General features: G+C 40.4%; 1 protein-coding gene across 1 annotated transcript in view; it reads left to right on the top strand.

Annotated features, from left to right (window-relative positions):
- LOC134529404 (uncharacterized) overlaps positions 1-14585 on the top strand; it is a 33734-nt gene that overhangs the window by 7472 nt on the left and 11677 nt on the right. The window contains exons 3-4 of the mRNA XM_063363439.1: positions 92-455; positions 2080-2277. Of these exons, the coding sequence (XP_063219509.1) occupies positions 92-455; positions 2080-2172 (457 nt within the window). The 3' untranslated portion in view covers positions 2173-2277. The remainder of the gene's footprint in view (positions 1-91; positions 456-2079; positions 2278-14585) is intronic.

Below are 14585 nucleotides of genomic sequence, written 5' to 3'. Positions count from 1 at the left end.
AAATGTCAACTGTTTTTCATAAAGTTAAAATTGTAATTTTAAATAATCAATACAAATAAGTTACACTTTATGTTATTTATAAATTTTACAGAAATCCTGAGAGTGCCACGCAGCTACCATTTAACGTAGTACGAAGAACCATGGCACGCAGAAGACGAGAGTCTGTGCCAACTGTGCCAGCGAGCCTACCAGATCTGGTAGAGGTGTTTTTGAACCCAATGGTGCTTCAGCACTATGGTCAAATTTTTAATGCGACATTTTATGGAGGACCCGTTCACGATAGCACTGGGGCTCTCGCAGCCATTGCTTTTTTTAACAATGACATCTGCAGTGTGGTCAGCGAGCACCCCAGCGAAGTTCGCGAGGTGGGCATGGACGGAACTTTTAAAGTAGTTCCTAGTTCGCCTCGCGGTTTCGTACAGCTCTTCACTGTACAAGTGATCTTCATGGATGTGGTGAGTTATTTGACATTAAAAAATACGATTTAAATAATACATTTTTCTTCAGTTATAAGATAATTTTTACATTTTCACAAATAGTTGGTAATGAATATTTAGTTAATAAAATAAGTACATGAAAGAGTTTTTCCAAGAAAAAAAAAACCGTAACCCTCATGGTGATGCATAGAAGGGTAAAAATTTGTGTTGCGACAATTAATATTCCTAATAATTTTTTTAAATAGTAAAGGAACTTTTATAGAAATGACTGATATATTATACCAGGACTGTGCTGAACTGCTTGCGGAGAATTTTTAATTCAATTCTACAACGAATTTGAGGTTTCTTTCACTGGCGTGTGTGTATTATTTATTCAAACAATTCAAGACTAAATCTAAAATATCTTTTTTCCGTTTGAAACAATTTTTTTTTACCATGTCGTGCCGTATCACCGTAGGACGGGAAAATCCGCGGGTTCAGTGACACCTACGAAAACACAATACCCTGAATGATATCACGAATGTCAACGTTGCATTGGCGGCTGACTTGTAAGACGTATTCGCTGGACAGTCCTCTGATTCGAAACATTTTTGGCTGTGGTCGCTCACTGAGACAAAATCTTTTATATGAACAGTGAGCCAATAGTTGATGTGGAAATAATCTCGGTTTTCCTTCCATGACAAAATGAAACATTTTAGCTTATTAGTTTTTTTATTTACTTTTAAGAAACTAAGGTCTTTAAGTCACAGTGTGTTTTTAATCATATCATTTTCGAAACTAAACTTAATTTTATATGGGTTCATTTAATCATTAGGTTAAGTGAACATCGTGGTAATATAATCTAATTCATTTAATAACTATGCAATTTATTTATGAAATGTTGAAATGGATTGAAAAGCAATGAAAAAATGTTAAAAATATTGTGTCACATTCTTCTTAGCATTATTTGCACGTTTTCGTTTGAAGCATTAGTTATATTTGATTGCTTCAGTTCTTAAATTGGTACTCAGTGCATGTGTCTACAAAGCTCATGATGAAAACTTTTAGCCTAGTGAAAACCAAGTTATTTTTTTTAAATAAATTAGTATTTCTTTGAAATGGAATAAATAAAGCAGTATTTTATTCTGTCTATATCAGATTATTATTTTGTCTAGTGGAGCGCTAGCGATTTCGCGGTGGTGATCTTAATTTTTATAAAGCATAATTTATTATATACGCCCGAGTCTTTCTTATTTATTGCAAAGAAGTTAAATTTTATTTTTAATGGTTCATGCCGAATTCCAAATACATACCAAAAATACAATCAATATTTAATATAACATTAAATGAGGGATCAGTTTAAAGGTTCTTGTTACTAAAATTCAATGCATGAAAGCAAATATAAGATATAAACGAAACTGTGCTGTTTTTTTACATTAAAAAAATGTATTTCTTGTAACTGCAGAGTGTGAAATTGATAATGTTATTCATCCCAGATATGTCAACCTTATTCCTTCGTCTCGTTAATGCATATAAATGCTATATGTTTATGTTATCTATATAAATTCACACCTATGTAAATGTGGGCCTTAAAACACCAATGACATTCATTGCAAAGTTAACATTACTGAACATATATGGTTTGATGTATTTTCTTGTGCAGGCCTTCCCCATACTTTTCGCTCTCATGTGCTCACGCACTGAGGCAGCCTATGTCGCTGTCCTTACACATTTCAAGGAAGCAACAGAGCAGTAGCAGGTTCAGCTGGTAATGTGCGACTTCGAGGTGGCGCTACGCCGAGCGATACGAGTAGTCTCTCCTGAAGTGAGACTACTCGGTTGCTGGTTCCACTTCTGCCAAGTAAGCTGCATTACAAGCAACTTTTGTGTTCAAATATATGCATAAAATATGTTTCAGCAAGTGATTTGCTGATCCTGCATTGCATTATTTACATGTAGGCTACCTGAATGCGTTTTAATTTACACTTGTTTACACAAATACAAATATGTACACACAAAGGCATTTACAAAAGGTCATGGCAGTGATGTAGATAAAATATCAAGGCCGTCTTGATTCCCGGTAGGATTTGGTCCTTTCGTAAGAAGTAAACACACCATCAACATTGCATTTCATTGCCATGCCACTATTTTTTATCACACCATACATTTTTCACATGGCCGTTTGTATAAATTTCATTCGTTTTCGCCATTTTTCGGTCGAAAACAAGCTAAAAATGATTCCATAGGCATGTATGTTTTGAGGAAGACTATGTCATGTATGTACGTATGTGGTATACTTGTCGATATGTATTTTTGGGGATGAATTAAAATTTAACTAGATATGCTTGTGTTTAAATGTTTATTTATTAACAAGGGAAAGTCCGCTGCTTGTCATAACCGATTTCGCCGGATTCGCAGTACATATATGGAGGGCTCGAGTGGAAATAAAAGTGACGCGAGTGGGAGCTCCAGGTGGCCAAGCGTTAGGAAATTAAATTAACTCTTATCGCATATCGTTCAATCACAAGTGTTTAATGTTAATATTATTTACTAGCAGTGGTTGGGGCAGCGGCTACAATTCGGATTCGTAATGAGAAGGTCGGAACGAGTCTCAGTGCGAAGACTTTTTCTTCGGCTTCTTTAAAATTTTAATGTACTTACGCCATAAATTAACCTTACTAGTACATAATGTATTAAATACATTTATTTTTTTTTACAAAATGCATAGCGCGTCATTATTTGAACAGGCTCATAATCATTAAAAAATTTGGTTTGCGAATAATTTTACAAGAATAAATTGTAATTCTTAGAAAGTTATTTGCAAACCCTAAATTTTTCATGATTATCTACCAGTTAAAATAGTGATGCCCAATGCATTTTGTAAAAATATAAATAAATAATTATTTCGATTAATTAATGTCGTAAGTATCGTAAAAATTGAACTTATGTATTGACCGATCCACGATAACAATTAATTTAATTTTCTAACGCTTGGCCACCTGGAGCCGCAACTTGCGTCACTTTCATTTCCAGTCGAGCCCTCCATATATGTACTGTGAATCCAGACGAAATCGGTGATGACAAGCAGCGGACCTTAGTAGGAGTGACAAGCCGTTACTGGACGAATGTAAACATTTAAATGTAAACATTGCCCCAGTACCAGCCTGGGGGCCGCCATCTTGTTTCGTGGGGGCCGCCATCTTGTTTCATGGAGGCCGCCATTGTTGTTGACATTGGATACCAGGGCGCGCCACCGTCTGCTGGAGGCCGCCATCTTAGTTCAGCCTTTAGTTACCGGAGCGCGCCACCGTCGCTCCGAAGGCGGGAATTGTATACAAAAAATCCCGGGCGGCAGGTGGATTCGATCCCTGGGACGCACCAACGTCGTGGTTAGGAGGCGGACGCCTTGACCACTAGACCACGGGACCAGATGAAGTATGGGGAATTAAATAATGCACATATGCTTTAAAGAAGCTATGCTTAAAAGAAGCTATGTTTAAATTTCGAAAAGCAATACTAGCTATGCCTAAATTTCGAAAAAATAAATATATGTCTATAAACCCACCCCATCCCCTAAAAGAAGCAACCACCATATTTAAATTTGGAAAAGAAAAACAAATATGCTTAAAAGAAGCAATGTTTAAATTTCGAAAAATATGCAACCACACTAGTTATGCCTAAACAGTCATATTTAAATTTCAAAAAGCAAACCCCCACCACTCCACAACCGTCATGTCTTTAAATTTCGAAAAAAAAAAATATATGTCTATAAACACACCCCCACCCCTAAAAGAAGCAACCGCCATACTTAAATTTGGAAAAGAAAAGACAGCCATGTCTTTTAAAAAAAAAATATGCTTAAAGGCCCCGCCATACTAGCTATGCCTAAATTTCGAAAAGCAAACCCCCACCACTCTACAACCGCCATGTCTTTAAATTTAAAAAAAAAATATGCTTAAAAGAAGCTATGTTTAAATTTCGAGGAAAAAAAAAGTCTATAAACCCCCCACCCCAAGTATGCCTAAAACCCCTGCCATTATGCTTAACCGCAATGTTTTTAAATTTCAAAAAAATTCTTAAAACCCCCACCCGCCATATTAGCTATGACTAAATAAACATAACCTCAAAAATCCCGCGCAGAGAGAGCGAGATGTTGTCCGCTGGAGCGTCACTCATAAACTGCGTAATTATAATCCCCACATCATATTATAAGCATAATAATGTCTTTAAAAACAACACTGTGTGTGTGCAACATGCCAAGTAATAAGCATAGTTAAATTTTATAATATTGTGCAAACAATGTGTTAAGCATAGTTACTATTACTTTACGCTGAGTAAAATAAATATATAAATATAGAAAATAAGCATAGTTAATTTTTTATAATAATGTATAAACAATGTGTTAAGCATACTTAAAATTCATAATATTGTAAAGATAGAAAATAAGCATAGTTAAAATTTATAATATTAAGCATAGTTAAATTTTATAATATTGTACAAACACTGTTTAGTAATTGGCTCTCGGCCAATGTGTTAAGTATAGTGACTATTACTTTACGTCGAGTACAAACGCCGTGCTGGAAACCTCGCTCGTGCGACCAGGAATGTATTAAGGGACCCCTACAGTTAACACGAAGCGTTAAGTAATTAAGAATAAAATGTAGATGCGACACGATCGACATAAGTTACCGAGGTATATAAAAAAATAGCAAATAAGCATACATAAAATAAAAACTCACCGGAACGCACCCCACCCACCCCGGCGACATGTAACAAAATAAATATAAATTAAAAGTTGTGTAGGGAGCTGCAAGCATGGTCTCACACCGGTGGCCGCGCTGCGTCTGCGGGGACCTTTTGACAAAACGCCTGACACTAGTGAAAGTGTTTACCGATGCGGCGCGTGGCCGGAGGGGGGAAGGTGAAAGCTCAACACCCGGACTCGCTCGCGAACGCCAGAGGGGGAAAGTTGTTATGCCCGACACAGGTGGCGTGGCCGAAAAACAAAGCGGGAGGGGAAAGACGGGCGACCCAAATCCTAAAGTCGAAAGTCACGGTAAGTAATCCAGGTCTTTACGGAAACGTGAAAACCTTTCCACGACACAAGGAAACGTTCGCCACACTTTTTATGAATTTTATTCACTAAATAAGTATCGGGATATGCAGTTACTTGAATCTCAGGACCATAAAAACCGCCTTTAATTTCATTACCGTCCAAATCACTCAAATAAAACACACATGGAAAATTATTCGTAACTTTGACCACTCTGAAAACTTCGTGCGATCACCTCGGTTTGAATCCCTTCTCAAACATCGTCTTGTGTTTTGATATACGTACGTACGAACCCACGCGAGCCTTTAACCGTCTAGAATCTATTTTCTTAACATATCTGTAAACTGTTTGTAGCAAAGAGTTATCCCTCACAGCATTCGGAGCCATACCTATAGTGCGGTGGAACCTATTATTGTAGACAGAAAGTAATTTCGGTAAAAGTGTAAGCCACTTATAGTTTCCTTGTGCCGAGAACTCACGGTAAAGCATATCCTTTAAAGTCCTTTTAAAACATTCTACAACAGACGCCTTGACTTCGCTATAACTTGAGTAATGATTAATTGCGTACTTTTGCATTAAGGCTTGAAAATGTTTATTGTAAAATTCCGCTCCAGCGTCGCTTTGAATATTCTTAAAACTTCCCGCCTCATTTAAAATACTCTTCATGGCCGCGGTGACTAATGTTCCCGTCTTTCGTTTAACTGGAACCGCATAAGCACGTTTGCTATAAACATCTATAGCAGTAAGGATGTACTTGAAACTGCTATTTATCCTGCTGTACGGAATCATCTCCACCAAATCAATCTGTAATAAATCGCGAAGCCCATATGTCAACACAGGTCTACGAGGAAAAATTCTGCGAACTCCGCGATGCAGTTCATTAGAAATCCCACGTTGTACGACACTCATTTCGAGATATATCCAGCTTCCTTCAACTCTTCAAGAATAGATATCACCTCGTTGCTATGTCCGGTATGGCCAGCAGCTTGCGAGGCCATTAGTAATCTGAGGCGAGCAATAAGCTGGTTCGGGTTGTCCCAATAGATAAATTGCTTTGTGCGTTGCAAATCCAATGTTTTTTGTAACAAGCCACTTCCTCGCTGAGATGAGTCAATATTCGGAAACAATCCCCTAATGATATAAAACTTTGCATGCGTTTCGCTTTTATAACGTTTTGTCGTAGGATCATTTCTTTTATAAGCATTTGTAATATCTAGTAAATGTCCGTATTGTTTTAAGGCAGAATCTGAGTAGGTGTGCGGCACTCGGCGGAACAATAATTCGAATAAGCCGGGAGCAGGCTGTATCAATTCTTCGTTGACGCGAATTAAATTATTATCGTGAAAAAGTACTTCCGTATCCCCTAAGAACCAATGGTTGTTGTGTTTATAGAGACCGTAGGTCCCATCACCCGAGCGAAGGTTGTAGCTCCGTAAGTACGACTGTAATTCACCCAATGAATCATTCATAACATTGCGACGTATACTAGTGTCAGAATCATAAGCATCACTCATTACCGGTTCCGGCTTCACCTCCGAAGACTCTTGTTTCGGAACAATATCATGTTGCGGGATAGACTGCACAAACGACTGTCCAAGCTTATCCAAACGCGAATTAACAGACTTGAACATTTCCTGATTAATCGCATCCCTCTCCATTCGCGCTCGCTTAGCCAAATATATTTGACACGTATGTTCCGTATGACATGATCTAAAGCGTTTGCCTCGGCAGACATGACTGAAGATAACCATACAGCATAAAGCCTTTTTATATACAAAAAATGTCTAAGTTTTAGGAGGCGGTCTCTGAGGTGTGGGCCGCTTAACAACAGTCCTCGCAGTCGATGCAGAAACCAATCCATCAACACCATTCTTTACAACACCAATAGTACGAGCCATTTGAGAAACACGTTGCGAAATGTCAGCGCCACTAGCGGTAAGTTTCAATACCAGTTCCGCCAAGATACTGTAACTTTTTCTATAATTGTATTCTCAAATAGACCGAGTTTATTCTCCAACAAATTAACATACATATCACCCAACTTTGTTGGCAGTATCGACAGATGAGAACTGATTTGGTCCCAAACCGCTGCTCCTTCACCTCCATATTACGTAAAAACTCGATAATACCAACCTGCACATCCCGTACATTGACTAACGACGAATTGAGCTCCGTAAACCGACGCATCAGCTCCTCCGTCACCGTGTGAGTGAATACACTCGTGACCGAGTCGATATAATGTTTACTCGCGCCATCCCCAGCATCCTTTGGCATACCCACACGCTTTAAAAGTTTTCTGCCCAAATCGTAATTCCCATCAAGATCGCGAGATATACACGAGTCAAGCTGACGTTTCAGAGGAGCACCTCCAAACTTTGATACGCTGTAGGACATCCTTCAATGACTCGCAACAATAAAATGATCAAAACCACAACGATACCTGCCATTAAGTAAAGGATAATCCTTTACGATAACAAGAAAACCATGTTCATTTTTCCAACACAAGAAGCACATATCCTTAAACGTGCGAAACTCCATATCACTGTTTACATGATCATCGTAGGCATGTCGCAAATTAAGCATATCCATACGGAAAAGCACGATAACATTCGCATTATCACGAAGCAAATGTTTAGGTATTCTGCCATAAGTTTGACCTAGGTAAAAACAATCAACATGTGTGTGTCGACCCATAGAAAAATACTGTTGTATGATTCCTTGTTTCTCACACATTATATCGTCAAACACAAACACTGAATTCGCCCTGGCCTCGCTAGGAGGTATCACATCAGCATTTTTCGTATACGGGAAAAATCCCAAACCTTCCACTGCTCTAAGAACCGTAGCTAACCGTTTATACTTTGGTTGGTGCAGCGATTTTGAATATAGATAAACATTCTCCAACCGAAGACCGTTCGGTTCCTCGAGTAAACTAAGTAGGACACACGTTTTTCCGCATTCGGATGAACCGACAATCAAACATCTTATTGTCGAAGGTAATAAAGAACCATGCCGCGACTCGCGAGCACTGGCTTCATCAGCCTGTGTAATCTGCACAGGCAGCGACTCGCGCTGTGGCACTACTTCCATTACACAACTAAACAGAAAACTATAAAAACAGCATAGTTATACCAACTCGAATCAGTATAGTGTTATGCGTTGTACACGAAAGAAGGTACAAAGAGGTGGAGGAATAATAAACTCTGTTATTAACAAGCTGCCAGTAGAAGTACATCTGCCAGGATATAATTTCTGCGGTCCGAGAACGAAACTCGCCAAGAGGCTAGCACGCGGCGATACAGGAGTCAATTCCCTTGACGAGGCGTGTCGTCTCCACGATATTAGCTATTCTAAAAGTAATAACCTAAGTTACAGACATATAGCCGATGGTATATTAGCGAACCAAGCCGCACAAATAGCAAAGAATCCCGCAACGAAATTCGGTGAAAAGATTGCAGCGTGGGGAGTCAATAAGATAATGAGAGTAAAACGTAAGATTGGCGGCGGTGTCTCAACAAAGAAAAACCGCGTGAAAAAAGGCGGGCTACTACCTTTCATTTTCCCAGCGCTGGCAGCGCTAGGTAGTCTGATTGGCGGAGCGGCGAGTATAGCCAAGACCGTAAACAACGCACAGCACAATAGTAAAATGCGGGCGCTTGCAAAAAACGATTCGGGCCTATACCTGCGTCCCTACCCAAAGTCAGGGGGAGGGGTCAAGCGGAGAAGAAGGAAGAGGGGCGGGAAAAGGAAATGAGGATACTGAGTAACCTGCCAAAGCGAGCCCTTACCACCACAGACTTAAAGACAGCAATTAGGAAATTAAAAATTCCACATTTTAGAAATGTGTTTATGAAGGATAAATTACCCACAAAACCATATCACAACGAGAGCGGTATTATTAATTTAGATACAAGTAAGGGGCCCGGAACGCATTGGGTAGCGTATGCCAAGGCCGGTCGTACGGCTCTGTATTACGATAGTTTTGGAGACCTGCCGCCCCCTTTAGAAATGCAGCGATACCTGAGAGGCTGCAAAATAACATATAATAACGATAGACAGCAAAAGTTAAACTCATTCAACTGCGGACACTTGTGCATAAAGTTTCTCATCTCGGTATATAAGAGAACCGGCTTCGAAAGAACATGTCCATCACGCTAATACTAAGTGGAAACACGTCGGAACTGTGTTCAACACACTTCCCACCGATCGACGTAAGTGACGGGTTATGGCAGCTCGCTGTCGTGGATTTTACCGTATACAATTCCATCCCGAACGTGGACGAAAACAACCGGATGTTTAGGTACAAGCTGAAGAACGAAGAGATGACGCGAGAAATTAAATTACCTATAGGTTCCTACGAAGTCTTAGACATTGAAACGTATATTAAACAACACCTACCCACAGACGTAATGTTTTCGTTGAAAGGTAATCCAAACACTCTACAATGCGTATTGCACAGCAATGCACAAATCGACTGCACCGGCGACTGTTCCCTAGCCCCGATGCTTGGATTCGAACCGGAAGTCTACTAGGCGAATAAAATACACGAGTCGACCCAGCCGGTAAACGTGATGCCGGTAAATGTGATTAGAATCACGGCGAATATTATTGGCCACAGCTTCCTTAATGGAAAACCAAACAGTACGATACACGAATTTTCCCCGAACGTTCCTCCAGGATATAAGCTCAGTGATACGCCTCAAACACTCATTTACAGTCCGGTTACCGTGCAACAAATACGAGAGTTGGTTATTAGAGTGGTAGACCAGAACGGTAAATTAATCAACTTTAGAAACGAGGTGATTACACTACGCTTACATTTGAAAAAAGTATGGGGTAAGATACTTTGGTTTGCATAAAGGGGCGGGGGTGAGCAAGCATAGAGCCAGTACGAAAGCAAACATCAAGCCGTTAACACCTGCCAACGTGAGGTTCCTAGAAAAATTAGGTTTCAAAGTATTTCCAAATGGAATATAGTATACTCGATGTGCAACAATCACCGCAGTTTGACGATGCAGTCTCAAAATGTGAAATGCACACGTACAAACCATACATTGCGGGACCGTACGAGCCAAACTCCGAGATAGTTATAGCAATACAAAACTCTGACGTGTATACGCACATTGCTAAATCGTTTCTGCGAATTCGCGGTGCATTCACGAAACCAAACGGGCAGAAACCAGACAATGCAAAAATCGTAAACAATGGTATACTACATATGATAAATCGAATATCATTCGAACTTAACGGCGTGACAATCGACGAGGTACGCGAAGTTGGAATTGTGACAACTGTGAAAAACTATTTATCGCGCACGCGTGATGAAAAATCTGTAAGTAAGATGGCGGGATGGTGTCCGGACGGTGATTACAGTTCACCACTTACAGCGCAAGGCGAGTTTGAAATATGCGTTCCGTTGAACCAGTTGCTAGGCTTTGCAGAAGACTATAAACAAATATTAATAAATTGTAAACAAACGCTCGTTATAATCACCGCAAACAGTTATATTAACACTATAATGGACACAAGCGATCAGCCACAGCAAGTGACATTAAGTTTGCAATCTATCGACTGGCTTGTTCCGCATGTAACGGTAAGCCCCGCCCAGCGCACACAGCTGTTGAAAATGGTTGAAAAAGGCAGCGACATAGATATGGCTTTCAGATCGTGGGGAGTAGAAGTTTACCCGAGTTTACCACTATCACAGAGCGTCAGTTGGGCTGTAAAATCTAGCTTCTCCAGCGAACGCCCTCATTATATAATAGTGGCATTTCAAACCGGCAGGCATAATGTTCTAGCCGCAAACAAATCTAAATTCGACCATTGTAATTTACAAAATATCAAGGACTATCTTAATTCCGAGGCCTATCCATATTCGGACCTAGCAATAAACTTTACGAATGGTTACTACCTACTTGCATATAATATGTATTCGGACTTTCAAGCGAACTACTACGGTAGACAAAATACGCCACTACTTGACCCGGAGGGATTTAAAGATAAGGCCCCTCTCTTTGTATTCGACGTGTCACATCAAAACGAAAAACAAACCTCAACCATCATAGATTGTAAAATAGACATTACCGCAGCAAACATTATACTGCCGGTAACACAGGCATACACAATTATTCTAAACGATAGATTAGTATCGTACAACCCGAGGGATCAAAGTATTAAAATAATGAGCTAAACGCAATGTATGTTCAGTATGTCTCAGCCGCCATGGCGAAGTGTGTTAACCTCCAAGGCTTCTTCTCACAGCATGGGTTTATCGTTAAGGAAGTTAGCATCGCAGACTTTGAAGGGAACGTGATTACGCACTCGTTTCACCACCATTTGCGTGGGAACATTTAATTAGAAAACATCAACAAACAAACACGTGGCTCACCAACAACTTCCACAATCTGAAATGGGAAGACGGAATATTTCCCTACACAAGTCTGCCAAACATATTGGCGGCACACCTGAGTGGAACTATAATGGTCGCCGGGGCCGAACAGAAACGTTGGCTAGCTAAACATTGTCGCAAACATGTGCGCATAGTGGACGTTCAAAGTGAATATGGCTGCCCATCATTAAAGTTATTAGATAAAACGTACATCAACAAAAGCAGAGGCACAAGACCGGTATCGTCGCGCCATAACGCAGCGCTGCTCAGAGCATGGATGATTGAAAACATTGCCGAGAGCAATGAGAAAGCGGAAATGTCAGAGGAGGAGGAGGGGTAGGCTCCAAGGTCGCAGCAAGCGGCGAGAACGTAAAAAACAAAACGAGATGTCGGTATAAATATAGCTCGGTGGTCCAGAGCTAACCAGTAAACGGTAGCCCACACCCGTTGGGAATGACGTTCGACCCAACAGCACACTACCTGGAGGTAACGCTCGTACTATTGGTGTTGTTAAGAATGGTGTTGATGGATTGGTTTCTGCATCGACTGTGAGGACTGTTGCTAAGCAGCCCACACCTCAGAGACCGCCTCCTAAAACTTAGACCTTTTGTATATAAAAAGGCTTTATGCTGTATGGTTCTCTTCAGTCATGTCTGCCAAGGCAAACGCTTTAGATCATGTCATACGGAACATACGTGTCAAATATATTTTGGCTAAGCGAGCGCGAATGGAGAGGGATGCGATTAATCAGGAAATGTTCAAGTCTGTTAATTCGCGTTTGGATAAGCTTGGACAGTCGTTTGTGCAGTCTATCCCGCAACATGATATTGTTCCGAAACAAGAGTCTTCGGAGGTGAAGCCGGAACCGGTAATGAGTGATGCTTATGATTCTGACACTAGTATACGTCGCAATGTTATGAATGATTCATTGGGTGAATTACAGTCGTACTTACGGAGCTACAACCTTCGCTCGGGTGATGGGACCTACGGTCTCTATAAACGCAACAACCATTGGTTCTTAGGGGATACGGAAGTACTTTTTCACGATAATAATTTAATTCGCGTCAACGAAGAATTGATACAGCCTGCTCCCGGCTTATTCGAATTATTGTTCCGCCGAGTGCCGCACACCTACTCAGATTCTGCCTTAAAACAATACGGACATTTACTAGATATTACAAATGCTTATAAAAGAAATGATCCTACGACAAAACGTTATAAAAGCGAAACGCATGCAAAGTTTGATATCATTAGGGGATTGTTTCCGAATATTGACTCATCTCAGCGAGGAAGTGGCTTGTTACAAAAAACATTGGATTTTCAACGCACAAAGCAATTTATCTATTGGGACAACCCGAACCAGCTTATTGCTCGCCTCAGATTACTAATGGCCTCGCAAGCTGCTGGCCATACCGGACATAGCAACGAGGTGATATCTATTCTTGAAGAGTTGAAGGAAGCTGGATATATCTCGAAATGAGTGTCGTACAACGTGGGATTTCTAATGAACTGCATCGCGGAGTTCGCAGAATTTTTCCTCGTAGACCTGTGTTGACATATGGGCTTCGCGATTTATTACAGATTGATTTGGTGGAGATGATTCCGTACAGCAGGATAAATAGCGGTTTCAAGTACATCCTTACTGCTATAGATGTTTATAGCAAACGTGCTTATGCGGTTCCAGTTAAACGAAAGACGGGAACATTAGTCACCGCGGCCATGAAGAGTATTTTAAATGAGGCGGGAAGTTTTAAGAATATTCAAAGCGACGCTGGAGCGGAATTTTACAATAAACATTTTCAAGCCTTAATGCAAAAGTACGCAATTAATCATTACTCAAGTTATAGCGAAGTCAAGGCGTCTGTTGTAGAATGTTTTAAAAGGACTTTAAAGGATATGCTTTACCGTGAGTTCTCGGCACAAGGAAACTATAAGTGGCTTACACTTTTACCGAAATTACTTTCTGTCTACAATAATAGGTTCCACCGCACTATAGGTATGGCTCCGAATGCTGTGAGGGATAACTCTTTGCTACAAACAGTTTACAGATATGTTAAGAAAATAGATTCTAGACGGTTAAAGGCTCGCGTGGGTTCGTATGTACGTATATCAAAACACAAGACGATGTTTGAGAAGGGATTCAAACCGAGGTGATCGCACGAAGTTTTCAGAGTGGTCAAAGTTACGAATAATTTTCCATGTGTGTTTTATTTGAGTGATTTGGACGGTAATGAAATTAAAGGCGGTTTTTATGGTCCTGAGATTCAAGTAACTGCATATCCCGATACTTATTTAGTGAATAAAATTCATAAAAAGTGTGGCGAACGTTTCCTTGTGTCGTGGAAAGGTTTTCACGTTTCCGTAAAGACCTGGATTACTTACCGTGACTTTCGACTTTAGGATTTGGGTCGCCCGTCTTTCCCCTCCCGCTTTGTTTTTCGGCCTCGCCGCCTGTGTCGGGCATAACAACTTTCCCCCTCCGGCGTTCGCGAGCGAGTCCGGGTGTTGAGTTTTCACCTTCCCCCCTCCGGCCACACGCCGCATCGGTAAACACTTTCACTAGCGTCAGGCATTTGTGTGAGACCATGCTTGCAGCTCCCTACACAACATTTAATTTATATTTATTTTGTTACATGTCGCCGGGGTGGGTGGGGGTGCGTTCCGGTGAGTTTTTATTTTATGTATGCTTATTTGCTATTTTTTTATATACCTCGGTAACTTATGTCGT

The sequence above is a fragment of the Bacillus rossius genome, chromosome 2 (genome assembly GCF_032445375.1).
Source record: "Bacillus rossius redtenbacheri isolate Brsri chromosome 2, Brsri_v3, whole genome shotgun sequence".
Classification (NCBI taxonomy): Eukaryota; Metazoa; Arthropoda; class Insecta; order Phasmatodea; family Bacillidae; genus Bacillus; species Bacillus rossius.
Note: the sequence above shows the minus strand (reverse complement) of the source record. Positions and strands in the feature narration are given on the sequence as shown.